General features: G+C 37.5%; 1 protein-coding gene across 4 annotated transcripts in view; it reads left to right on the top strand.

Moving 5' to 3' along the window:
* LOC149205368 (uncharacterized) overlaps nt 1-27,549 on the top strand; it is a 260,188-nt gene that overhangs the window by 154,176 nt on the left and 78,463 nt on the right. For all 4 annotated transcript variants that reach the window (XM_089393456.1, XM_089393457.1, XM_089393455.1 and 1 more), the window contains exons 3-6: nt 1,270-1,401; nt 1,555-1,628; nt 1,748-1,853; nt 1,983-2,051. In XM_089393456.1, the coding sequence (XP_089249582.1) occupies nt 1,270-1,401; nt 1,555-1,628; nt 1,748-1,853; nt 1,983-2,051 (381 nt within the window). The remainder of the gene's footprint in view (nt 1-1,269; nt 1,402-1,554; nt 1,629-1,747; nt 1,854-1,982; nt 2,052-27,549) is intronic.

Raw genomic sequence — 27,549 nt, 5'->3', positions numbered from 1 at the left:
AACTTAGTTACATTCTTCAACACCTTTAGGTGACTTATACTAGGAAGCCTCTTGTGTGGTGAAATTCCCCTAAAAAGCAGGAGGTGGAGTGTTGAGGTGACAGTGGCCTCCACCCTATTGTTGTATCTTGGTTTGGTTCTCGTCTTGTGAGACCTCTGAAAAGACCTACTAGATTTTGAGGCAACAGCCATGACATTCAACATATTTCGAGATTGAAATTCAAAATTTGCTGAACTTAAAGTCAAATTTTGACTGAACTTGAAACCAAACTTGAGTCAACTTCAAGCCAAATTTATTTGAACTTTATCAAATTTATTTGAAATCAAATTTTAAAAGGAAAAAAGTGAAATCCCTCATTCATAAAACCTAACCTAAACCCCTAATTTTTTAATAAGATGTCTTTTCAAAATATATGTTTAATGTTGGCATGCAAGTTTCATTTTTATAATATAGTGTTAGTGAGGGCATGGAATTTTATTTTATATATTTTAAAAATTTGAATTTTATAGTTTCTCAAACTTATACTGAATTTAATTCCTAATTTTATCACATAGTTTTGCACTGCTGAATTTTTTCGAGGCTCATGGTTGCTGAACTCGAACACAAACATGAACTAGGTGACTCAGACTAAGCCAACACCTTGGCTCCAAAGCCAAAAGTCTTCCAAACACAGCCTGCTTGAGCAGGTCCTTCAAATAGGGACATTCCTCATGCTATGTGAGGAGTAAAACCACTTACTGATGAATAAGGTGAAGTTGAGCCATCATGATCAAACATGCAGGCCTCTAACACATGTAATGATGATGCTACCGAGGTGATAATCCATAAACGACTATGTATCAAAGCACCAACCAAAACCAAAATCCTTGCAACTTGCAGGGCCGGGGTCTTCAAACTGGTTCAATCCTCATCCAAATGGGATATGAGGGTTCACAGGTCAGATTGAGCTCCAGGATCACATCTTTGAGCATCTCTTCTAAATTCCAATGATAGTGCTTCCAGCCTGGAACTGTACAGCCAATTCACTGAAATATGTTCTCTAAGTGAAGAGATAGATAACAAGAAACCACTTAAAAGCAGCCCCACGTCTGATATTCCAAAGAACATACAAGGAAACAACTCTATTATAGTGTCAAATTCCTCTGTAGTGCAGAGCAACAATGGAGTCAATGTCACTAAGACAATTTTTTTAGCTGTAGAGGAGCTTAGAAACTCTTAATATATATTATCATTTGCTCTTGATCTGTATTGGCATTCGCATCTTGCTAGGCACAAAAAGCAGCCACTGGACGGGAAATCTTCCATTCAGATTTTTTAACGCCTCCTGTTCTAGAGGATGCGCTATTGGCAATAAAGAAGCTATCAGATGTGGAGACCTTGGTTCAAGGTGGCTATCCACAGGTAAGGCATTAGATGGAGTTAGACTATTCTGGATCTGGCTGCAATTTATCATTTTATAATTTTTTTTTTTTAATAATTTTCTGTCAGGTAGTCAGATACTTGACATGCAATTCACATCATATTTGCTTAAAACTTATTTTACTGGCTGGACAGGCTGAACGCTGTCGCCTATCAATTGGACATCCTGATGTTCTCTCTTCTGCTTCAGATGCAGTTGCTGCATTAAGGTTTTATGTGTTTGATTCATCTGAAATGAGCTACCTGAATGAAGTAATTTGAACTAATTGTTAATGTGAGCAATTATATGTCAGCTTTGTTCAACAAGTTAAAATATTTATCTACTCAGCATCTCAGGAAACTTTACTTTTGATCCTGCATTACATGGTGATTTTCTTGGAGCTGTTCTGGCTACAGGCATTAGAAGGGAAAAAATTGGTGATATTCTCTTGCAGGTATGCAACCTAGTGGGCAAGTCGGTACAAGAAGCATTTTGAGTGATATTTATCGGGCAGACTTCAGTCAGCACCTACTTTTCACATAAAGTGACTAACTTTATAGGTTGAGGTTCCTTGTCAGTACAGGGTGAGAAAGGGGCTCAAATCATAGTTGTTCCAGAGCTTGTCGATTACCTAGTGTCATCACTCACACAGGTAGTTTTTCTTATCGAATTTCTGTAAAGACGAAACAGTAAGTTCTCATTTGTTGTTCATTTACTGTTGTTGGTTACTAGTTTTTCATTTCCCTAAAGTTATTTTATTTCTCATCTCGGGGGGCAGGGGGTGCGGCAGCATCAGGACCCCCTCCTGTTTTTCTATGGGCTTCTCATGACTGATGTGATCTCTTGTCCCATTTATCTGTTTGGTCTTTAGTGGACATAAATATAAATTTCATTTCATCTTTTTGGTCTCTGCAACAACTGCCATGCCAAAAACTATTTCCATCTTGTTTATATTTTTTATTTCTGACTTGTTCTTGTAATTTAATATGTGTCTTGACAAGTTGAGGCATTTGTTTTGATTACCTTCTTCCACAATATACAGGTGCAAAAGGTTGAATCATGCAAGCCATGAGTTATTTTGATACCATAGGCAGGAGATTGGAAAACAATAGTCATTGTTAAGCATCTCTTACAATGTTAGATGTTCCAATTAAAGAGGTTGCATGAGGATTGTACATTTCTTTTGCAGGTTCTGCAATTTCATTGAGAAAATTACCATTTGAAGTTGGTGTACATATGATAAGATAACTTTATTAATGCCTACAGATGATCAAAAAAGTAGGTCAATGGGACACGAAAGGACATTAGCATTGTTGATCAGTGGAAGTGCAAAAGCGACTCCTAAAGCTAGAAATTTAAAAACTAAAAGAGCAAGGAAAGAAAATACATGTTAGAAACACTAAAAGTAAAATTAAATGACTATATCCATCAGTACAATGTAACAATGGCATAATCCATAGTCACAATAGAAGTAGAAATAGATGCAGAGGAGGAAGAGCAAGCAAAAGCCTCAGGATCTGGATGGGTGTGTTACCCACCAAAAGTGGGTGACCCCATAGGAGAATTTTTTCTCCCATCATCTCTTCCAGCCCGCAGCCAGCAGTCCTTGACAGCCACTAGTAGCTGATGACGATGTACCATTCATTTCTCCACCACTTGCATCAGTCATATGTTTCCTCCCCCAATTGGAAAGAGCGTACGTTGGAAGGTGGGATTCCAATGAAAAGGTAGTTTATTCATTTTGCAGTCGGGTGCTTATGCTTGTTTGTATTTTGGGCATTTGGATGGATTATGGGATAACCTGGAAGGAAGATGGGTTTTGACTGTCATCTTGTTCCTTCACGTTAATCTTTCATCGTAGTCCAGTGGGCCCTGTTGTCGCCCAAATTGTACAGGTAAATGCGACAACAACTCAGGGTAGGGGCTGTCACTTTGATCCCTGCCCTCTTCGTTCTAGTTGTCTCCCTACAACAGGCTATGGGGGGTAGTCCCTATGAAATGTGAGGATGAAAGACTTGTCGGGAATCGACAAGTTCGGGAGACACAACTGAATGGCCTAGAAACTTGGTTAATGATGATTAACAAGTTTAATTATTAGCACGATTTAATTAGATTATTTGAGAGACTAGTGCCTTATGGAGTCAAATCACTTGCATAATATAAATTAGTTACCAAGTTACTGGATGAACAGTTGCTGCTTAGGATGCACACTATCCTATATGAGATGTGACACCTAGAACTAAGTGAAATGCAAACTCTTGGTTAATTTTAGATTAGATGCCTATCTAAGTGAGTCCTTTCTCTCAACTGTTTTGAAGTTAGTCTCAAGTGTAGGTTGTGGAGAGAAACCCAGGGGAAGATAGCAATGACTATATTAATGATACCTCCCTTGGAGTTCTAACCACCCGAATGCCTCTGGCGCTACAGAGACTGTGGCTCTGACGACTGCAAGGTCACCGTGTTAACCACAAGTGAGGGTCTAAACTTTGCAAGCTGGGTGAGAAAGGTGGTCCTATTGTCTTTCAACCAAGCTTATGCTTGGAGGTAAATTTTAACAATGCACTACTAGTCCTAAAATGCAATGCAGATATGAGCGATTAGCTTTAGTTGATATTGTTAAAATGTTGCAAGTACTTTGAGACAATATTCAATTTAGAGCAATAAAGGAAAGTACTTAACAATTGCAAAGACAATCTTCACCAAAAGCAGTGCTTAATGAACTCTTGAATTAGATTATCCAATGACAAGTAAAGAGTGTAAAGCAATTCAAGGTTAACAATCTCACAATGGACAATTACTTCTCAAATGACAATAAATATAAAGTGCACAAGTTCAGTGTTCCTCTTAACAATGTTAATGGGCCAATTACACAATACCAATCCTTCAAAAAGATATCAACACAATTAGCAATTCTTGAGATTAGTTAGATGACTTCAAGATTACTCTTATCACAATATGGAGATCAATCAAGTGCTTTAAGAGTGAGTTAACTTCAATATTGCAAGATTATGATTCTTAGATGTGATGCTCACTTGCAAAACAATATGTTAGTGCACTTATTCTCAAGAACGCTTATTCCACTATATTGATGAAAAGGAATGTAACCACTTCTCCAATAACCAATTTTCTTTAGGACATGATAGCAATGACTGTTGAGAAATCTTGGGCTTTGATATGTTAATGATTTCTCGATCTAGGTAACTACTTGTGAAGTCATTTTTAACTTTTTATTTATACAAACAATTTCTTCTTTATGAGTGTGTTCATTAACTTCATCAACCAGCGACCATGAACAATAAACAAAAGAACAATAACACAAGATATAGGCAGCAGCCAGGGAAAAACCTCTCCAAGACCTTGAGAGGAAAAATTGAAAACCCACGGAGAATATTCCTATAGAATCTTCACTTGACAAAATTTCCAAGACCTAGACAAAGACCCTTTGACTGATGTGTCTCCAAGATCAAGGCAAGTACCTTTGACTGCTGTTGTCCTCTTACTGCTACTGTCCTCTAACTGCTGTACAGTGAACTGGATCAGCTTCTAGATGAGCTAGGAGCAGCTTCTACCTTCCTTGTACCTTTCCTCAAATTGTACTTGTTTCAAGGGTGATTACAAATCAAGTTTTTACCCAACAACTTGATCTTCCTCTTGCAATTTCAGTCAGCCCTGTAAGTCTGCAATTTCACTGTGAATGACTTCACTAGATGTCAAGGAGTGGCTCTCCTAGCCCTCCTATATCTTCGCTTGCCTTAAGGATTAGTCTTGTGTATCAAGATCCTTACCCTTGACCTTAGAACGAACCTTTTGGAGACCTTGTGGATGACTGTCCTAGCAGCCCTAAATCAGAGAAGAACAGGTCTGCAATTCAAGTTCACATGTGGGAGAGGTTTAGGGCTCTTCTAGCCCTCCTAAACCTTCGCTCTTCTAGTAGGATACTTCCACTTATTTCTGCCCTTCAAACTGTCCCAAAAACGAACCCTTTCCTTGCCAAAACGAGCACACAAGATGATGCCCTAGTCTCAATCTGTTGCCGCACATGTGGACAGACTTCTTGCTATTTCGGATGGCAGAACAGACTCCTTTTTCTCGCTGACCTGCGGCTCCTTGTCTTGACCTTTTCCTCGCACCTTTATCTCTGATTTTGACCGAGTTCTTGAGTATGAGAGAGTGACCGAATTGATGTCCTTGAATGAGGTGAGAGGGGTCCTTTTATAGTCTTCTTGTGATGCCTCATTAGGCCGACTTGATGACTGTCCCTAAGCCGACTTGAAATCTGCCTTGAAGCCGTCTTCTATCAATGCATGTGTAAGCCTTCTTTGTGCCAAATTAATGGCTCTTTTGCCTTGCTTTTGGAGGAGGAATTTTACATGGTTATTGCCCTTGATCTTGGAGACACAACTTCTCATTTTGACATATTATTTACAAGTGTAACAATTACAATAATGACACAATCCTATCACCTAGCCTAGAGCTCACAATGGGAGCTACTAAAACAATTTTGAGCATGAAACCCATGACTCAAATTTTACAAAATAATTTGCTAGATACAAATTTACATCATGTGTCATTATAAATACCAAACCTAGTTACACTTTCTTCAACAATGACAAGTAAAAGTATTCCTTTAAAACCAATGTCACAAAATGCTAGCAATCCTTTAGACAACACAATGTACTAATGCTTTTCAATGTCAATGAAAGGAAGAGAGCATAACATTCACTAATTTGATAACCAATGACATGCAAAAAATGTTACTCTTTAGTTGATGTTAATGACATTAAAAGAGCAAGAGAAAACTTATGAGAGAAGCAAGCTTATCTTATGTAAGAAATGCCAATTTAGTCCAAGTATACCAATTATCTTTTAGAGCGTTAATGTGTGCACATATAACTTGTTAATAGATGAGATTGCTAACAGTGAACTACTTATGAATACAAGAGTGCAATAGATGGATGCAAGAACTAACAATGAAATGTAGGAATGATATGAGGCAACAAAGAAATCTACAGCAGTAAGAGAGGCAACCCAATTAAATTACTTTGCCAACAACAAGACCGTTCGAATTTCTAAGTCTGACACGTTAGAAACCCTTCATGCACTTTACTGATTTATTCCTACCTACTTGTTCTGTTAATTAACAAGTTATTTACCATGTAAATACTGAAAATAAATACAAGTGCATGCTCAACACATTATAGATCATCAACTGAAGGAAACAGAAACAAGCACACAAATGACACCGTTATTTTTGGACTAATGTCCTCGGAAAAACCCAATGCGGGAAAACCGGTGCAACTATTTGAGGGTTTTATTATTAAGCAGTTCTTTTTTGAGTACACTGGGTGCCAAACTGGCTAACCCGACAGAGATAAAAAATCTGGCAGCAATACCTCTCTTCGGAAATAGGTATTCGGAAAGCCTGCTCCACGAAATCCCTCTCCAGCACAATTTGAAGCTCAGTGTCAGCCCTGTTGGCCTCTGTGTCAACCTGAAACCCTCTGCGTCAGCCTACTGAGGCTCTGCGCAGCCTCTCTGGCTCTCTGCGTCACTCCTACAACCTCTGCGTGGATGACGCAGGCCCTTCTGGCTTTGCACAGTCTCTGCTGCCTCTGCGTGGCTCCCTCTAGCTCTGCGTCTGCCTCTCTCTGCTTTTGCGTTGGTCTCTCGGCACTGTCCCTACCTCTCTGCCTCGTACTCATTGCCCCTCGCTGCAACTGATCACTAATTCTATCTCTCTTAGCAAACCCCGCTCTAGAGAATAGAATGACTGATCACTCTGGTGTGTTCTCCAAGTGACCCTCAAGCCTTCTCTTATACTTTTTTCGTTGACATATCAATTGCCGAGATTAAGTCCCTAATCGACGGTGAAGATTAGATCTGGCTTGATCCATGTCTTTTGGACCATTCTAACACAACTTAATATTAATTCACATTAATATTTTAATTTCCATAAGTTTAGACTTAGGGACTTCATTAAAAATATTAATTATTTAAATATCTCCCTAACTGTTTAGAATCTGCCCAAACCCTTTCTGGGTGTTGGAGATCTCATGTGCCCTAACCTTTCCACCAAATTTCGTGTCTAGAGCACATCCGATGCTACCCCAAATCAACAAAGACCGCAACCAAAGATGCAAGGGATGCTAAGAGTGAATGCCCAAAAATGCAAATGATTTTCTGTAATGACTGTCCTAAGTTAAAGAAGTTAAAGAGTCCTTACCGAAACTGTAAAGATTATTGAAACTGTGAAACTGTATTTAATTGATTTGATGGAGTACTTACCTGATCTGCTACGGCTGTTGCGATGAGGATGCTGCAGAACTTCTCTCGTTACCGAATGACCAAACCACCCAGCCGAACCGAGTATACCTGGATACTCAATCCAGTATGCCTCTCAACCGAAGCATACCGTTCCCCCGTGCCCAGAGACTTCAAAACAAGTAAGGCTCTAGTTCCGAATTATAAACAGTATGGATAAATTCCTCTCCTTCTTCCTTCAACAGCACTCTCCTTCTCCATTCAACAGCCCTCGGTTCAGTTTTTCCCCTCACAGTCCATACCACCTCCTCTTTCAAACATTAAGCACCCCCCCGTTTTTATAGCAGAGGTTCCTCCCTCTCTACGCACCAGCTCACCGCCTTTATGAAAGGATAAGATTTTGTTAGGCGGTGACCGCTTTGTCAAGATATTTGCCTTCAATAGAATCAGATCTTCACACATCGGATGGTGTCACTTTTATTTAAGGCAGATGGTACTTTAATTTAAATAGTATAAAACCATGATGATTTAAATATTCATATTATTTTATGTATTATAAAATATCAAGTCTAATCATAAGGTTTTATGGGTTTAGTTTTATTAGTACACCGTTTGGGTTATATATATGTAACCATATGAATAAACTCAACTATATTTCTTAGTGAGTGGATATATTTCTTCTGTTTACGAGAATTAGGTATTTAGTTACACCTTTGATAATTAATTCATTTATCTTATATTTTAGACATTCTCCATGAATAGTCGATATATCGTCGATGTATATATATATATATATTTATACTAGTGCAACGTATATGATGCATGCATATGTAGCTATCATATGCATGCCTCACATGCATGCTAATATTGCTATGTTGTTCGGGATTTGAGATGGGTTGTTACATTTTCCAATGAGATAAGATGACTGTTAATTTTTTTTTATGCCACTATTATGATATGTCTTAAGGTTGTAATGAAACAGTGATGAGAGAGGAAAGGTTGAGGAGGCAAACCACTAGGCCTTATGGCCTTTGTTGGTGACTAGTTGGGCTTCTAGGACTCTTTCAATGAATCTATCAACCTGCAACCACAAATGTTAACTCCAAAATCACTTGAAACACCTGCAAAACAAACTGTTTGTTTGAAACACAATGTAAAGCCTTACCATAGCTCTACAATCACAAGAAAATGTCAAATTTTGATGCCAAAGTCCCACAATAATGCCAAAAATTCCCAATGATGGAAGGGAATTGCTCAACTAGGCTTGCGACCATGGCAAAATGGCCTCTAAGGCCTACGATGAGGGAGAAAAAGCCCTATAAGGGCTGCTGCTAGCCTAACTAGGCTTGTGGCTAAGTGAGACCTCTAAGGCTTGTCGCAAGCCCTAAATGAGCTGCGACTAGATGGGAAAGGACCTTAGAGCTTGTGGCCGTGGCCCAAAATAGCTACCGCTTGGGGAATAAGCCCAAAAAGGGGCTACTGCTAGGTGAATAAGGCTAGGAGGCAAAAATTGTACTCGCCCCCTCCCCAAAACCCAAAAATTCTATTGCAAAACTACTTTAGAAAGGCTCAAAAGGGCTGGACAACTTGCCTCTTTATTTGCACGTTGAGTTTTTGGAAGCTAGGGAAGCTAGATCTTACCCTCAAGGGCCTAGATCAACCTTCCTTGCTTGGATGAACAACCCATAAAATAATTGCTGCTTCAAACCCTTGAGCTATCACTTGCACAAATGAAAATAAGAAAACCCCAGAGCCCAATATATACAAAAATTGAAATAAATCCCAAAACCCCAATAGTTATTTACAAACTTCAAAATAAAACAAGGGTTAGATTTATTTACAAATATTCACTATATTTACAAAATTTAAATATCTGCCTCTTCTTAGCTGATTAAATCTTTATAGCACAAAATAAATAAAATTTTGAGATTTTAGAGTAGATAATATGGATGAATAATTTCGAAAAATTACTGGCCAAAACCCTCCTACAAAATCATTCGTCAAAATGAAATCCCAGAGCTCAAACAAGGTCGATCCTTCCCCATAGTCTGTGAACTTGGAGTCCAAGGGCTAGTGTACCTGTAGATCTCTATTTAATCTTGAAAATAATTGTTAGATCATGGGGTGAATCAGATCATGTAAGGTAAATATAACCGTACCAATAGAATGTTTTTATCACCGACCACTAAAATAACAATTATGAATTTTAGCACGATATAGAGCATGAAAGAATAAAATACGAGCACATACCACAAATCAACAGATAGAAGAACACCATGAACTGAAACCCCAAAGTCTTTCTATTATGCGAAAAATGATTTCAATAGAGCAAAGCTTAGTGATGCATTACAAAATTACTTTATCTAAAGATCATCATAAGATGAGAAATAGGAGCTCAATAGCTTCCTTATATAGATAATGAGAGAGAAATAAACCCCTCCAAGTGGAAATAACGGCTAGTTTGCTTGATCCTCGTCAAAATAATCTCATCCTTCGAAAATATCTTGATCTTTTTTTAATATCCCCCGTTGAACTTTTATTTTTGTGGAAAAGTTTGAATTTCTCTTAAAAATCATTTTTTAGTAATCCAAAAATTAATATTTCAGATTAATTTCCTCAAAAATTTGACTTTGACTTAACCACCAAGGTCCAAGGGGTCAAATTTTCTTAAAATATCCATTTTTCCCTTAGTGGAGGACCTTTCAAAATTGATTTCTTTTTGACCCACGAATTTTTGATTATTTTCCATTTGGAGAGAATTTAATTCATCTCTAATTATTTTCGACTCAAAATTAATTAATTTTTTGGCATAGGACTCTTATTTAATTTTGCTAGAAAAATTAATTAATTGACTTTATAGGGGATTAATTATTTTTTCCACCCTCAAATATTGTAGCCATGGTGTTTAACTATGAGTAACCATGCACTAAAATATTTTTACATCAAGATATTACAATTTAATTCAACCCTTAGAAGGGGAAATACACATTTAGACATAGACCCTCAAGACACTACCCAATTCTGTGAAACAATATGGAAATGGTCATAGATGAATGACTTAACACATTTGAATCCCAAAAAATGATATTTAATATAATGCACTGCAAAAACCCCCTCAATACTACAATACGATCTAGTATGAGACCAAGTGTGTGTATAATAAAATAATTTAGCTATGGTGTCTAACTGAGTAACCATGCATTAAAATATTCCTAAACAAACTTTTACATAGACTCAATAAACACTAGGACTCACCTAAGACTTTGTCAACAAATTCCACCCTAGCTTTGAGGTTATAACTGGAAGAAAAGCTCTGCCGATTATCTGTGTTTACAAACACACATAATTCGGGGAGGTTAAAAAACTTCTTAGGATGAAATCCTTCGACAAAAATCATAGGCTTACCTAGGTGAAATTACATGACTCAATAGTCATACTAGCATCATTTACAATAATTTGTAGAAATTGGGTTTACAATGATAAAACTAGAAGTTGAATGATGACATTGATCCTTGAAATAATTTGTCTGCTGACAAAGTGTGGTCAACAACTGGCTCTACTTGGGGACACATTGCTTCGCTTGAAGGAATGTGAGAATGCAAAATCCTGTATCCAGGACAATAAAGTAACATCAAATAGATATCTGCTTAAAATCAAAATCATCATGTATACATCATTAAATATATAGATCATCTATTGGAATAGAAATCTTATTCTAACAATGAAACATAAAACGTAAAATATAAATGCATGAAATGAAAACTAACTAATGACATAAATGAAATCCTATCTAAGAGAGTAGGGTTAGAGATACTATACAAAGATGCCTTATGGCATCAGATGTCTTCAATAAAGTGCATGCTAAGCATCTGCCGACTCTTAGGCAGATCCATAGGTTGCTTCTCTGATGTGATGTGCTGGATTCTGAAGATGTTAGGACTTTGACTTATCAGAAGATCATGTTGTTCCCGACCATCATATGCATCAAATTTCTTCTTTTTTCTTTCTGTTTTTTACTTTTGTTTCTGGCAGGTTGTGATGTTGATGATGACGCAATCGGTATACAACTTTCTACTTGATCTAGAAAATGCTCATATGGAAAAGTTGGAGCATCCAAGACTTCTGTGACATGCTCTTTTTCACGAACCTACTCTGTCAAAGATGATGGATCAATCTTACAAGTATCAATCTGATTCTTGCCAGCTTCTTTTCTGCCCAGGTTATCTTCGTTTAGCCATTTCTCACTGGAATCAATGACCTCATCATAATAAGATGAAGTTTTCTTCAACAAACTGGGAGGCTTATGATTTGCCGTAAGTTCTATCTTCCTTTTATGTTCATTATCTGGTCTATCTTGAAATTCCTGCACCTGTGATCTTTCCATTTTGTCCAAGCCTATACTGAATAGAAGTCATCTGGTTAGAATGCTCAACCTTCATAACAATGATTTCTCTTCCATGATTTGATTCTATGGTATCTATCATGTTCTGAAAGGTGATCATCTTATTATAATGAGTAACCTCCATGGCCATTAACCTATTTTCCATGGCATTCATTTCCTTAGCATGACTTGCCTGATTGAGCTCCATAGTTTTCATTAAATATGCTTGATTGAATTGCCTATCCTTAATCATTTGAGTTAATTCCTTGATAAGGTGTCTATCATTTTCTTTCTCATCATTAAGATGGTCTTCTATAGACAAGTGTTTCTTATCAACAATATTAATTTGATCACTTGTCCCTGCCTTTCCACTATTTTTCTTGCAACCTTACAAGTGGATTCATCATGAAAATTTTCAAAAGGTACACAAAGATTGATGCAACTCATTCTCCTGAAACTTTTCTAGATCATTTAGCTGATTTCGAAGAGCTGTGATTTGATTCCTATGATCAACTTGCATGTTCTTAACGAGTTGAGTTAGTTCTTTAACATGATCACTTTCATTTTCTTTAATCTCTTCCTCTTTAAAATCCGGAATCTCAGACTTCAAAGACACTTTCCCCTCTTTTTCTAATTCCTTTGCTAAAGTCTGAGCAACCCTTACATTAGCGGGTTCTCATGCCTCATCTCATAAGAAGTGTCAGTGCCAAATTTATCAATGTAATGGAGTGACAAAGATTTGTCAGAAGGCTTGTAATCTTGAGATAAATCTCACACAATATCATTAAACCTCTTATTAAGTTCTTTAACAGTTTCATTCTCTCTTTTCTCCAAATCGTAAATAGCGTGAAGTAAATCATTTTGGTTCTTTTGATTTTCATATTCATTCCTAAAGGCATTTATTATAACTTGCAGAGAATCAAAATACTTATCTGGAAAATCCTGAAACCAATCCATAGCATCATGTTCCAGAGAGAGGACAAAGAGACGCATCTTGATGTCTTCATGATTATAGTTAGCAGTGTTGCACCACTTAGCCACAAATATTAAATTTCTTGAGATGATCATTAGCAGTAATTGCATTATTACCTTGAAAAGAAGGCAAATTATCAATGGCCTTCTCTGGAATATCATGAGGATAGCCTTGAATGTTAGTAAAATGACATCGCGCAAACGAGTCATTCATGATGACTTGCTCAAAGGCTAATGGATGTTAAAGAGAGATCCTTGTTCAAGAAAAACAAGAAGTCTACAAGAAGCGAGCTTCTAGTAGAAATTCTTGCAAAAAATGAAAGAAGTGGAGTCACCACTTGAACATGAATCTAACTCTAAAATCCAAAAGGCAAAAAACCGAAAAGTTAGTCAAGAATCAGGGCCAAAAATGCTGTGATGATGTCAGACTAAGGGAAAGGGTGAAGATGAAATTAAAAGATGTCATGAACACCAAGGACCAAAAGATTAGTCCTTGACAATGACGCCAAAAATGTTGTCGCCCAAATTGTATAGGTAAATGTGACAACGACTTAGGGAAGGGGTTGTCACTCTGATCCCCACCCTCTCCATTCTAGTTGTCTCCCTACAACAAGCTATGGGGGGTAGTCCTTGTTGCACACATTTTGTCAAAGTTCCAAGGAAGCAGATGTATTAAAGTTTTCAAAGGATCAAGATCATCAACCATCAACATTTTAAGTCATTGTAAACCCATTTTGCAATTTTTTTAATGTAAATGATGCTAGTAAGACTGTGTATGTATGTAACAACCTAGGTAAGCCTATTATTTTTGTGATGAATTTCATCCTAGGAGGTTTTTCGTCTAACTGATTCATTTGTGTTTCTAAACACGGATGATCAACAAAGTTTTTACCTCCAGCCTCACCCCAAAGCTAGGGTGGAATTTATTGTTGAAGTCTTAGGTGAATCCTAGTGTTTTAGTCGAGTCTTCTGAAAAAGTGGTTCGGGAATAATTTAAGCTAATTAGCTAAATTATTTATTACGAGTCACTTGGTCTACTAGATCATATCGTGTCGCATAATTGGGTATGTATTTTGAGGGTCTATAGTGAACGGGTATTCCCCCTTTGAGAGTTGAATTATGTAAAATCTTATGTAAAAAATATTTTAGTGCATGGTCCTTCATACTTAGACACCATGGCTAAAATATTAGAGGGTGAAAAAATTATTAATCCCCTCAAGTGTCAATTAATTAATTTTTCTGGCAAAAATAAATTAAAATTCTAAGCCAGAAAATTAATTAATTTAGAGTCAAAATTAAAATGTTAGAGAAATTAATTTTTCCAAGTGGAAAAATTCGTGGGTCTAAAAGAAGTTAATTTTTGGAGGTCCCCCACCAAGGGAACATTGGAAATTTCAAGAAAAAATGGACCCTTGGACCTTGGTGGTTAAGTCAAAGTGAAATTTTGTGGGAATTAGTTCAAAATAATTATTTTTGGACTAATAAAAAATGGGTTTTATGAGAAATTCGAAAAATTCTTCAAAAATAATTATTTTTGATGGTAGAGATTAAAAGATGATCAAATATTTATCAACGGTCGAGATTATTTTGACGGGGATCAAACCAACTAGCCATTATTTTCCACTTGGAGGATTTATCTATAAATTAGAGGCCATTTTGCTTCTCAAGTCATGATGAAAGCTCTAACTCTAGTCTATGTAATTTTGTAACTCTGGTTTTGTGCTTTCCTATATTATGCCTAAAATTTTAAAGTTTGTTTATTCATTAGATGGTGATAAGAACATTCTATTGGTAGATTTTGGGTCTATCTTAGGTGATCTGATTCGCCATATGTCTAACAAGTTTTCTTGAAGAAAATATATAGAGTTTGCAGGTTCCCCGACCCTTGGGCTCCAAGTTCACAGACTTTGGAGGAGAGCTGACCTTGTTTGGGCTTTGAGAATTTTATTTGGTTTTCTTACTTCGCTAAGGCTGTGGGCAATACCATAACTTTCGAAACACATATTATCTATGGTCATTATTCATCATTTACAAAACTATTTATTTCCAAGCATTGTATATTTGTATATAACTTGTAAATTATTTTTGTAGAATAACTTTTGTAAATAATTTTTTCTAACCCTTGTTTTGCAGCGATTTGGGTTTGGGGTTTTATTTTAAATTTTATGTTTTTGGGTTTTTAGCATACTTGTAAATATTCTTTAGATTTATTTTATTTTGTAAATAATTTTTAGATTTCAACATTGTAAATATTTATTTGATTTAAGCTTTAATTTTTTAATTAGATTTAACTTTTAATTTGAAATTCAAATTTTAGTTGTAAAGTTTTTATTCCACATTCAAAATTTGAAAATAGTTTCTCTAATTTGTATCTATATATAATAACCTTTCATCTTTTATTTTCTATTATGCAAATAATATCACTAACCTTTGTGTTTTATTTTTTCTTATATATAATTTCTTGGGGTTTTTATTTTGTTTTTGTATATATTGGGTATTTTTGGGAAAATTTCTTTTTATTTGTACAGTTGAAATCTCTCAAGGGATCAAAGAAAGGAGTAAAGTTTTGAGGTTTCCAATGCTTAAAAACCCTAGACGTCTAGGGTTTTTGAACCCATTTTTGCAGGTTGCTTATTTTCAAATTGGGGAATAAACCCATTTTTTGAAAGCCCTAGCTCTTACCCAACCTAAAAGGCTAGCGTTTGAAACCAATTTTGCAAGCATTAAGAAGACCATAAGCCCTACAAGCGCTAGATCCCATTGCAAACAAGGGTTTCTTCAATGGATTGGCATTTTATCTCTAACAATTTGTTTTGCAACGATTTTGGGGTTAACATTGTGTTTTCAGCGGGTCACCTTCGTTGGAAGTCTTCCTAGCCATCTATAAGGCCCCAAAACCTCTTGGTTTGCTCTCTAACCTTCTTACTTCACCTCTATCTTAAAATTGAATTATGAAGTAATTTATGACAACAGTATAATTAAAGGCCTAAACACACTTTTTATAAGCCTAAGTTCATCAATAAATCACTTAAGGCATTTATAATTAACCTAAAGTTGAAATTGAGAGCATAGAAGTGATTTTTTTGTGGACTGTTGGGTAATTTTTAGATCTGATATGTTTGCTACAGCCACCTAAAAACACTTGCAGCAGTCATAAAGTTATGATCATTGGGTTTTGAGTTAACATTTTGCGAGTGCAGACGATTTCTCTGACATCTCCAAACTTGGCATCGACCATTAGGCCTTGGGGTTTGTTTCTATTGCCTTCATCTCCCATTTTAATTGACTGCATAATTTATATCAGATCTGGTATAGTGATATAACAGTCGCATAATCATCATAATACAAGTCTAAATAATCCACACATTAAGCTAATAACTCATACAAGGCATCAAGAATAAATTACGAGGGTTTGATCTATCAATTTTATTGTTTTATGTTGGTTGTCATATAATTTTCAAGGTCTAATTAGAAAGTTTCAGGTCTGATGTGATTGTTACTGCGGTGTATTCAGGGAATAAACACATAAAATAATCCTAAATTCGTTAACAAGTCACCTAAGTCATTGAACATTAATCTCGTGGTTAAATTGATTGCATATAAGTTATTTTTTGAGGACTGATGGGCAATTTCCAGATCTGATATGTTTTCTACAGCCATTTATGTAGTCATATAAACTAAATAAGAATCATAAAAATTGACTAAAGATCATCTAAAAATCACTCAAATTGATTAGCTAATCATTGGAGCTTATTTGACATTAATATTTAGGCACCTTATTAGTTTATTAAGGACTGAATCACTGATTTTTTGAGTTATTAACTTATTACAGATCTGATATACATCATTTTGAGGTCTGATCTGAGCATAATAAATCTGATCTATAGTGTCTAGACTCTAAACAGTGCTATAATCAAGCGAATATCATTGAAATTTAAATGCATTGATTTTCTAGCTTATCTTTGGCATCTTGCATCACTTCTTGACTGCTGATATAAAATTGCAGACCTCTGAATACAAGGTTGCAGCGATAATAAATCACATATAAGTCTCTAAAATTGGGTAAGGAAATTTTACAATTCATAATCATTCATGGTTGAAGTGATTTGGGCTAAATTTTAGTCATTGGCATCTTGTATTGGAAATCATTGGCTAATTAGATAAGTTCTCTAAGTTTCCTAAATTGCTATCATTGTTATCACTTGTTGGTCAATATCTTTGTGGAATTATTGTAAGAAGATCTCTTGTTGGTTGTTGGCACTTGTATCATTGAGCACTTGGTCTTGTTTAAGATTGTCTTTCAATATATTGTTAAGTACTCTTGTTATAAGATAATCAACATCAAGTACTTGAATCACATAAACAATCTTAACTCAAGACTCACTCATAATCCTTTTATATCATTCTAGGAATATTCTTGCATCTAATAATTTACCTCCAAGCATAAGCTTGGTTGATAGACATTTAGGACAACCTTTCTCACCTAGCTTGAGGAGCCTAGCACCTCTTTAGTGGTTAACACGGTGACCTTGCAGTTGTTAGAGCCACAATCTCTGCAGCGCCAGAGGCATCGGGTGGTTAGAACACAAGGGGATGTATCGTTAATCAAGCCTCTGCTTGCTTCCTGTTGGCTTCTATCCCACAACCTACTCTAGAGACTAGTTCCAAAATAGTTAAGAGGAAGGAACCATCTAGAACAGGCATATAATTAAAAGTAACCAAGATTCTTGCATTTCACCTAAGTCTTAGGATTTGCATAGCATATAGGTTAGTTAAGCATTCAAGCAACGGTTGTTCATCCAGTCATTTGGTCCTTAATTGATATAAAGCAAGTAAGTTGACTCCATAAGGCATTGGTCTCATTGATAATTAAATCTAATCTCTAAAAGCTTGCTAAATCAACCAAGTGGCTAGGCCATTCAATCGTGTCTCCTAGACTCGTTGGTTGCCAACTTGTCTTTCATTTCTATCTTCCATAGGGACTACCCCCCATAGCCTGTTGTTGGGAGACAACTAGAACGGAGTGGGCGGGGATCAGAGTGACAACCCCCGCCTTGAGTCATTGTCGCACTGTGCATGTACAATCTGAGCGACAACATTTTTTGGAGCCGTTGCCGAGGACTTTCTTGTTTCTGGTGCTTCAATCATTCTTTCAATCTTTCATCTTCATCATTTATCTTTGATCGTTTCATTTAGTCGACAACTCCACAACGTTCTTGGCACCGTTGGGATCTCTTCATCTTTGCATCTTCTTTATCTGCACCTTTAGCACCTGGACATATTAGTTGGTTTCCTGTTTGGGTGGCGACTCCACTTATTCATTCATTCACAAGAGCTTACTCTAGAAGAAATCCTAGTAGTTTGGTTAACCCCGCTCCCGATCCTGAAAAGGATTTAAGAGCTCGGTTAAACAAATTACATTCTAGAGAGCATTTAATCTTTCTAATACAGGAAGCCCTCCCTGATATCCGTTTGCTTCTTTTTGACTAACTTTTGGTTTTCTGCATTTTGGATTTTAGAGTTAGATTCATGTTCAAGTGGCGACTCCACTTCTTCCATTTTCTGCAAGAATTTCTGCTAGAAGCCCTCTTCTTGTAGACTTCTTGCTTATCTTGAACATGGACCTCTCATTGATATCCATTTGCTCTCAAGTGAGCAAGTCATCATGAATGACTTGCTTGCTCCTTGTAGTTTTACTAACATTCAGGGTTATCCCCATGATATTCCAGAGAAAGCCATTGATAATTTGCCTTCTTTTCAAGGCAATGGTGCAATTAATGCTAATGACCATCTCAAGAAATTTAATCTTTGTGTGGCTAAGTGGTGCAGTAATGCTAACCATAATCATGAAGACATTGAGATGCGACTCTTTGTCTTTTCCTTGGAAGATAATGCTATGGATTGGTTTCATGATTTTCCTAATGATTCTTTTGATTCTCTACAAGCTATAATCAATGCCTTTATTAATGAATATGGAGATAAGAAGAATGAAAAGGATTTACTTCGCACCATTTATAGTATGAAAAAGAATGAAGATGAGACTGTTAAAGAATTTAATAGGAGGTTCAATGGCATTGTAAGAGATTTATCTCAAGATTACAAACCTCCTGACAAGCTTTTGTTAGACCATTACATTGATGCATTTGACACTGACACTTCTTATGAGTTGATGCGCGGGAAACCCACTAATGTAAGGGCTGCTCAGACTTTAGCTAAGGAATTAGAAAAGGACAAGAAAGCATCTGGGAAGTTTGGGATTCCAGATTTTAAAGAGGAAGAAACTAAAGAAAAGGAAAGTGATCATGTTAAAGAATTAGCTCAAATCATTAAAAGTATGCAAGTTGAGCATAAAAATCAAGTCACTGTCATGCATAATCGCCTAATTAATATGGAGGAATCTCAAGAGAATGAGCTGCATAATAATAATGATCAATCTTGGCCATATTGCAGTCCTTGTGAAAGTTTTCATGATGAATCTACTTGTGCTATTGCAAGAGGAATCTTGGGTAGTGGCATTGTAGGGACAAGTGGCCAAATTAACAATGTTATTGAAGAATCACATTGCTTGCCTATAGAAGATCATGATAAGCATCTTGTTAAGGAATTAACTCAAATGATCAAAGACATGCAATCTAGTCAAGCAAGATTAATAGTAGATCACACCAGAGAAATGAGTTCCATGGAGAATAGGTTACAGGCTACAGAGGTTACTCAGTATAATCAAAGGATCAATTTTCAGAACACGATAGAGACCATGAAGGATGATCACGCACAACAAATAAGAACAATGGAAGAAAGACAATTACAGGTAATTAGTGCCATGGAGGTTAACTACTTTGAGAAGATAAAGACCATGGAGCACAATCACACACAGGAAATGAAAGCCTTGGAAGCTAAGCATTTCACTCTTCAAGACAGATTCGTGAAGACAAAAATCAATCAAGCAAAATTAATAGTAAGACATGCCAAGGAAATGAGTTCCATGCAGAGGAGGTTGAAAGAAATGAAAAAATTACAAAAGTTGTAGCCTAATCCAGAACTTTCAACAGATCATAGTCTTTCTAACCAACTGATCCAGGACCCATCTTTTTGTGAGTCTCATGAGGCAGTCACGTATTCCAAGGTGAGGTAAGGGTAGATGGCCATGATGAACAAGTTGTCAATGTTGGAAAGGTAAAAGGGAGTTCATCAAAGTTTTCCTACTAAGCCACAATTCAATAAAGAGAGACCCCTCAAGAATAATCCCTTGCTAGTGGAAATGTTTCACAATTTTTTTTCAAATCAATTTTGCTCCAATCAACATGGTCGACCAAGAAGGGAACCCTTGGTGTCAAAGTTGCAATGAGTTCCATTCCCTTGAGGAGTGTCTTGATAATCCAGTGGAAGAGGAGGAAGCCCAAAGCATCTAAAATTGTACATGACAATGTTCCTTTTAACATCTTGCTAGGAGAATCCTTCTTCCAACAACAACATGAAGAAGATAATGAAGAAGAGTGATCAAGATGAGCCAGTAATGGTTATTGAAGGAGGAAGGTTTAAGGGATTACATTATTCAAGAAGGAATATTGACCAAAACCAAGGAAGCACTAGTTCTAGCACTACCCTGCAAAAGAAGGATAGGCCACCTCCACTGCCTAAGAATGTCCCCAAGCATGCTACCTAGAATCCTAGTGTGTCTTTGGGTGTTGACTTAGGAAATGTGTTAGCTAAAATGAATGTGCAGGTGCCTCTTTTGGAGTTGGCCAAACTTGAGCCCTAAAGAGGGCAAGTTAAGAAGGCTTTCAACCTTGAGAAAGAGCTTGAGCACCCTTTGATTATGCTTCAAAACATGTAGAATGATAAAAGAAATGGAGGGCATGCACCCTTTTTATTGTCTCTAGTGATAAACAATCTAATTTTACACAATTGTATGCTTGACTTCGGTGCCTCTGCTAATGTAATGCCTTTAAGAGTCATGAACCAATTGGAGATGGAAATCACTAGGCCTTATAAGAATGTGTGTGGGTTTGACTCAAAGTCTATACTTGTCTATGATCTTATTTTGGATGTCAAGGCATCTGTGGCTACTAATAAGGACATTTATGTGTTGATGGATATTGTAGTCATAGATGTGCTAGATGCTTGGGGGATGCTCTTGTCTAGGAAGTGGTGTGCCTCAATTGGGGGACACTTACAAGCGGACTTGTCATATGCCACTATACCCACGGTTGATGGAGCACCATTCATCCTTTATAGGGAACCACATATGCATGAGCATGTGGAAGTTATGGAACCTTCTCCATTCCCCAAGCTTGTTGGAAAATTCAAAGGTAGCATACCTCCAAAAGACTTGCATATCAAGCAAAAACATTTTGAGCCAAAAGGAGATGAAAAGCTTAAAGAAGTTGAACCTTCGGGAAATGTTTGCCAAGTTGAGAGCACACAGGTGAACAAAACTAAGAGGTCAGTGTTTTAAAATAAAAAGAAGCAATGGGTTCAAAGGCAAGACAAAGAGTTTTAAGTAGGTGATCTAGTCCTTGTTGATGGTATCCATGGCAAAGTGCGAGTTGGGTACTTTTACATTGCTAAGATTGATTGTGAACTCTTGCCTTCATTGGGAGGAGGGAATCACCTTACTTTTGTTCAATGGGACTTGATGTATTATAGATAAATAGTTGCATTGCATTTGTGTGAGCATCCTACTTGTTGCATTTATCCTGCTATTGTGTTGCATCTTGTATGAGCATCATACTTGTTGCATTTATCATGCTATTGTGTTGCCTCTTAGATTAGATAACATTTAGTTAGTTTTTTCTTTTCTATACAAATTTTATTATATCTTACAAAAACAAGGGTGACAATCAACATCCTGTGCACATGCTTCTAAACAAGTTGATTTGAGTGTGCGGGTAACAGGTCTGCGAGCCTAAAGATTGTTGAGGTTCTCATGAAGTCCTTGTTCGAGCCTATGAATCATGCCCTCTACGGTGAGCACATGTCCCTGAGTTGTAGCTATATGTTACTCACCAAAATGGGTAACCCTATAGGAGAACTTTTTCTCCTATCTTGGATTGCCAACCAGCTAGGAACCCTGCACATTTGCTCATTGATGATGCTAGTTTCCTCTGCCATCTGCACCAATCATATACCTCTCACCATTTAACATTCCTCTTGGATGAAGGTGGGCCACCACTCAACAATTCCTTTGATCATTTTGCAATTGAGTGCTTTTAATTAATGTTTTGGGCATTTAGTATGGATAAAGGAGTGATCTGGATGTTTGTCTGATCTTGACTGTAAACTTGTTCTCTCAAACCGGGGGGGTTAATCTTTAGCCCTAATTCAGTGGGACCTCCCCTAAGGGCTTAGGGTTATAAGAGGGGCACAACTTGGAAAACTTGGATTAAAGTAGCGTATCCATTCTCCTTTTCCATACGTAACATTTTCCATGTCACATTATCTCCTTTCATATCATCTCCATTATTTGGGTTAACTGTCATTGGTTCATTGGGATTTGGCACTCTCTTATCCACATCATCGAGTCAAGCTGGAAAACATTTCCCTAGACGTTGGTGTAGCTAAAAGAATGAAAAACATAAGATGGCCACAATGAAAGAAAAACAAAAGCTAAAATGCAAAAGATGGTTAGGACAAAAGTTAGCGCGTGCGAAAAAGCATGGCATGAGCTCTACTTCCCTCATTAGCCGTCACCCGGTTCCTGAGCACTTGATGCTCCATCTCAATTAAAGGAACCCTTCCATGTCCCAAACATGATGAGTAAGAAACCGTCTCATCTTAAGGGGGAAAACAAATGCTATATTATAAATAGCAAGATTTGATCCTTGAGCTATGCACCAAAATAAAAGGCATTATCAAAAAGAAGTAAAAGACACACTAGAGGGGTGGAAAAAGCAAACCAAGAGGGGTAACTCATGCCTTCACGATTCCTCCCTCCATTACATCTCCACACTCAGGATGCGGGCTCTAATTAGCTGGTCCCCTGACCATAACACTTGGCCATGAAGTCCCTTTCCCTCCATTGCCACCTATTTCGATTAACACCTATGGATTGAAGGGTTGACCTTGGAAATGCCATCTCCCCTTGGGTGTTGGAAGAGCCTAATAGGGTTGACTGCTTAGCCACCCCTACAGAGGTAGGGAACACTTTTACAAGACTTGATCTAGTTAGGTATTTGAAGGTGATCCCGATTTGAAGTATGAATATGCCCTTAACACTTTAAGTACGGTCCACTTAGATGCATTTTATGATCTTAATCTCTAATGAATGGTTGCTTTCACTTGAGTTTGAGATGGTTTGGCCAGGTGGTCTAGAGTAGTAGAGGCCTTGACGAAACCCTATTCCACATGATGCCCAGACCACATTATATTCTCATAGAGCATGTTGATCTAGTAGATGCAATGTTGCCCCTTTATAGTAAAGTGTTGGGCACTTTGATGACTTGAGCAGTTGATGGATACCCTAGAGCACCCTCAGATGCTAAAACCTTTGGCTTCTCTTGCTTTGCATGGAGGATTCTTGATGATGTGCCAGTGGATCCAATGTGTCCCCAGGCTAGCCTTGACACTACTTGATGGGCATGCTTTAATCTAGAGCCCAAATGAGGATGGTCACCCCTAGGATGATAGAGGAGGGTTTGTTGCACCTGATGGATCCCCAACGTTGGAGAGAGAGAGCATCACATTATCTACTTGGTACCCACGGAGATGACGTAGGGCATCCATGGCTGGATTTTGGACACATGGAGATGCTTTGAGGCTTGATTTGAGGACCTTCCCTCAAATTGAGGTTGATCATGATGCTTGGAGACCTTTGTAGGCTTTCCTTTGCATTGATGGAGCATTTGGAGCCCTAAAATAGCATGCTGTCATCCATTTTAAAGGCCTCATCCATGGTAATCCATACTTAACACCTTGCATTTTCCCCATGTATCCACATCCCATCTTTCGGTTGATTTTTATTTATTACTTGTATTGGTTCCTTGATTTCCTCATCTTCTGCATAGGGGATTGACAACCTTGCCCTGAGACGTCGATGCAGTTGAAAGAAAAGAAAAATCACGAGCCAAATATTAAAATGCAAAAATGTGGTAGGGATTAAAGAATGTGCATGGGCAAAAGCCTAGCCTAAGCTCTACTCCCCTCATTAGTCCTTACCTTGTTCCTAGCTAAATCATGATATATCTAAATGAAAGGATCTTAGAGTATCCTAACCCCGATGAACAAAGAATTGCTTCATCTTTAAGGGGTCAATCATGATTATCATGAATCAATGAAAGCTTGTAATCCAAGATATATATGTAGATTAACAATGAAAAAGGTGCACATGAGGGGTGGTAAAATAAGCTGAGGAAAGGGGTAACTCAAGCCCCTATGATTGCTCCCTCGTCACATCATAATGATCAAGGATGTTGTGAGTTTCATAGCCCGATACAAGACAATGGCATCCTCCGAAGTAGATCCCACGACATGTCATTGATTACTTGCGCCTACTGATTGATGGGTCGGCCTAGGAATTGTTACTCCCCTTGGGATGGCAACACCCTATTGAAGTATATGATGACTCATCATAAAAACATAGCAAATTATATAATATTGTAAGCTAGTGTGAGATAAGAGGTTTAGACCTAAAGTGAAGTACTTATTCTTGTCTTAGGCATTACGTATGGTCGATTTCATATATTTCTATGGACCCTTGTATTAATGACGTTGACATTTGCTAGAAGAATTTAGGGACTTTTGGTCCAGGTATATAAGTTTTAGGAGATTGCTTTAGATACACTCAGCTTAAATCAAAGGGCTTATAGGGTGACGCAGACCATGTTGATGTCATATTGATGATCCATTCACCTCCTTCACTCCCCTGGACCCAAGACGCTGTGTAAATTCCTTAGAACATTCATCACATCCCCGATGATGCAACATTTACACTTATGACATCATGCACCTCACCTTGGGCATTGGGTTTTGCTTGATGATGTTTGACCTTGGAGATGCTAGCATAGTCCTTTGGAGGGCCTATCGCACATTTAGGATGCTGAACTTTAGGCATTGGAGAGATGAAGTCACTCCTAGGCCTAGCGCTTCACATGTGGAAGCTTCTCTCACACATTTGGGGGCTTATATCATCATTTGGAGGATTCTTGAGGGCTACTTCATGCCTATTGGATGGGGAGGCATGACCTTTTGCTTAGAGACATGACTTTTAGGATTATCTTAACCCTCATGATGATGATGTCAAAAATTCTCTCTCTCTCTCTCTCTTACTCACACATGTTGATTAATGTAAACACACCTCTCCTAACCCCAAACCCAACCAGAGTTAGAAGAAGGTGGTTACTCTGCTGAGCCAACCCTCAACGTATAGTAATGGGAATGAGAGCTAAAATTTTCGACTTTTCCAGAACTTCAAATAAACAACATCATTGTGTTTCGCCTAAATTTGACTTATAGATCAAAAGTTATCTCCCTCTAAAGATTGGCCAATTACACCTCGCCACGTCATCATGTCACCCATGTGGCACTTGCTGCACCCACATGGCAGGCACGAACCTTGAGGAGGTCAGGGTTGGCCTCCCCATTGACAACGCATTAGTTAACAAAAGGTTGGGCCTGAACCCCGACCCCTGACCTAGGTCGGGGTCGGCCCGGTTTCACCCGACGATGAAATGCAAAAGGTAGGGGCGGCCTGACCCCCGACTATCTCAACCCTTGTGACCTCCTGACCTCCCGACCTGCAGGCGCGGAGAGCTAGGTCGACCTGCTGGAGGTCCGGCGACGAAGCCCGATAGAGGTCGGAACTTTCAAGCCAAACTCTCAACCTTTGACTTGGCTGACCTGCAATTTAGATTTGCAATTTCAAACACTTAAACAGAGCTGGAACTTTCCAAACTTTTCCAACCTTTCTAGCACTACTTCCAAAACTTAAAGGCAAATAAATTCATAAGGAATTTAAGGCTAAACTTAAGAAACAATCTATCATATGCATGATATCAATTTAACAACATTTTCAAGTGCCTTTCTTCCAAAAATACAAAGAGTTGTAACAACTCACTCACTTAGCAGAACATTGATTTTCTTGGCTCAACTGCCTTGTCAATAGAGCAAATAAATGATCAAGTCTCAGAGACTACAAGGGATGGAAGTAAGGCCTCCCTCACTTCATTCAAGAATGTATCCATTAACATGCAACAAATCTGCCATTGCATACACAACAATTTAAGCATGCAACAAACACGAGATTTCAAATCTTTCCACACTATCCAGTAATACTATTGGGAACTCCTTTTTACCAATGCAACCCACATCATCATAGTGAGGTAACCCCTACATCCAAAATGTTAGTGTAAACCATGCATTTTATGCATTTCACATCTTCATGTAGCTTGAAATTCCACATTAAACATGCACAATCTTGTAATTTAAACAAATTCATATCACTGTAATAAAGAAGATTACATGCTAGTTACTGGAAGGATTAAATCAATTCTGCCGCATGTTATTCCAAAACCTTTTACACAATAACAACAACACATTGGTCAATTCATAAAGTTAAATAAGTCATGAATAATGCCATCAATAAACATAATTTTCAAATCAGCAATGAAAACACACACACACACACACACACACACACACATATATATTCTTGTTTTCTTGAGAACATGAGAGATATCTCAAAACTAATGGACAACTGAGTCTGGGACTATGACTCTCCACCCAACCATAGACAACTACAACCAAGTATCACTTGTAGCTGCCACAATATATATATATATATATATATATATATATATATATATATATATATTCATTCTTGTTTTCTTGAGAACATGAGAGATACTTATCTCAAAACTAATGGACAACTGAGTCAGGGACAATGACTCTCCACCCAACCATAGACAACTACAACCAAGTATCACTTGTAGCTACCACCTCTGAGCCGAATTCCAGAGGTTGAAGGATCTTTTGCTTTAGGGATTAAAACACATCCATCCGCTGAAACAAGGACTCTAGAGATTCAACCACCTCCACCCACCAGCGGAATTAAAACTAATAAAACACATAGGAATTCTAGAGACTAGCGGTCTCTTGTTAAAATTGGTAACTAGGGCCAAATTCCACCTTGGGACAACTCTTTTGATGGAGATGATGATTGCATTAGATTCCTCTTTTCGAGAAGACCAAGATTGATATAAAGATCATCTCATTTGGACAAGAAGAAGTATGATTTTGAATTTATGCGCACTCATGTACAATTTGTTCAGGTCGGCCACATCATCATGTAGGCTCATGAAGCCCGATATACATGACTCTTCACCCTCATCAACTTGTATAAATACAAGTGTCCCTCCACCTCATTTGGAATCTTCATCACTCACACACTCTCTCCTCTCGTTGGTTCGTACAACATTGGGCACTCTTCTCTTTCACATGTGTGAATCATGGAGGATGAAATTTCAGACTGAATTACAGGGTCGAAAATCACAAGAAATTCTGCAGTTTGACTAGTGTTGACTTTGACCTTTCAAGGAGAATT

This window comes from Pinus tabuliformis, chromosome 1_2, assembly GCF_031772625.1.
Source record: "Pinus tabuliformis cultivar Carrire ecotype Pingquan chromosome 1_2, CPIR1, whole genome shotgun sequence".
Taxonomy (NCBI): domain Eukaryota; kingdom Viridiplantae; phylum Streptophyta; class Pinopsida; order Pinales; family Pinaceae; genus Pinus; species Pinus tabuliformis.
Note: the sequence above shows the minus strand (reverse complement) of the source record. Positions and strands in the feature narration are given on the sequence as shown.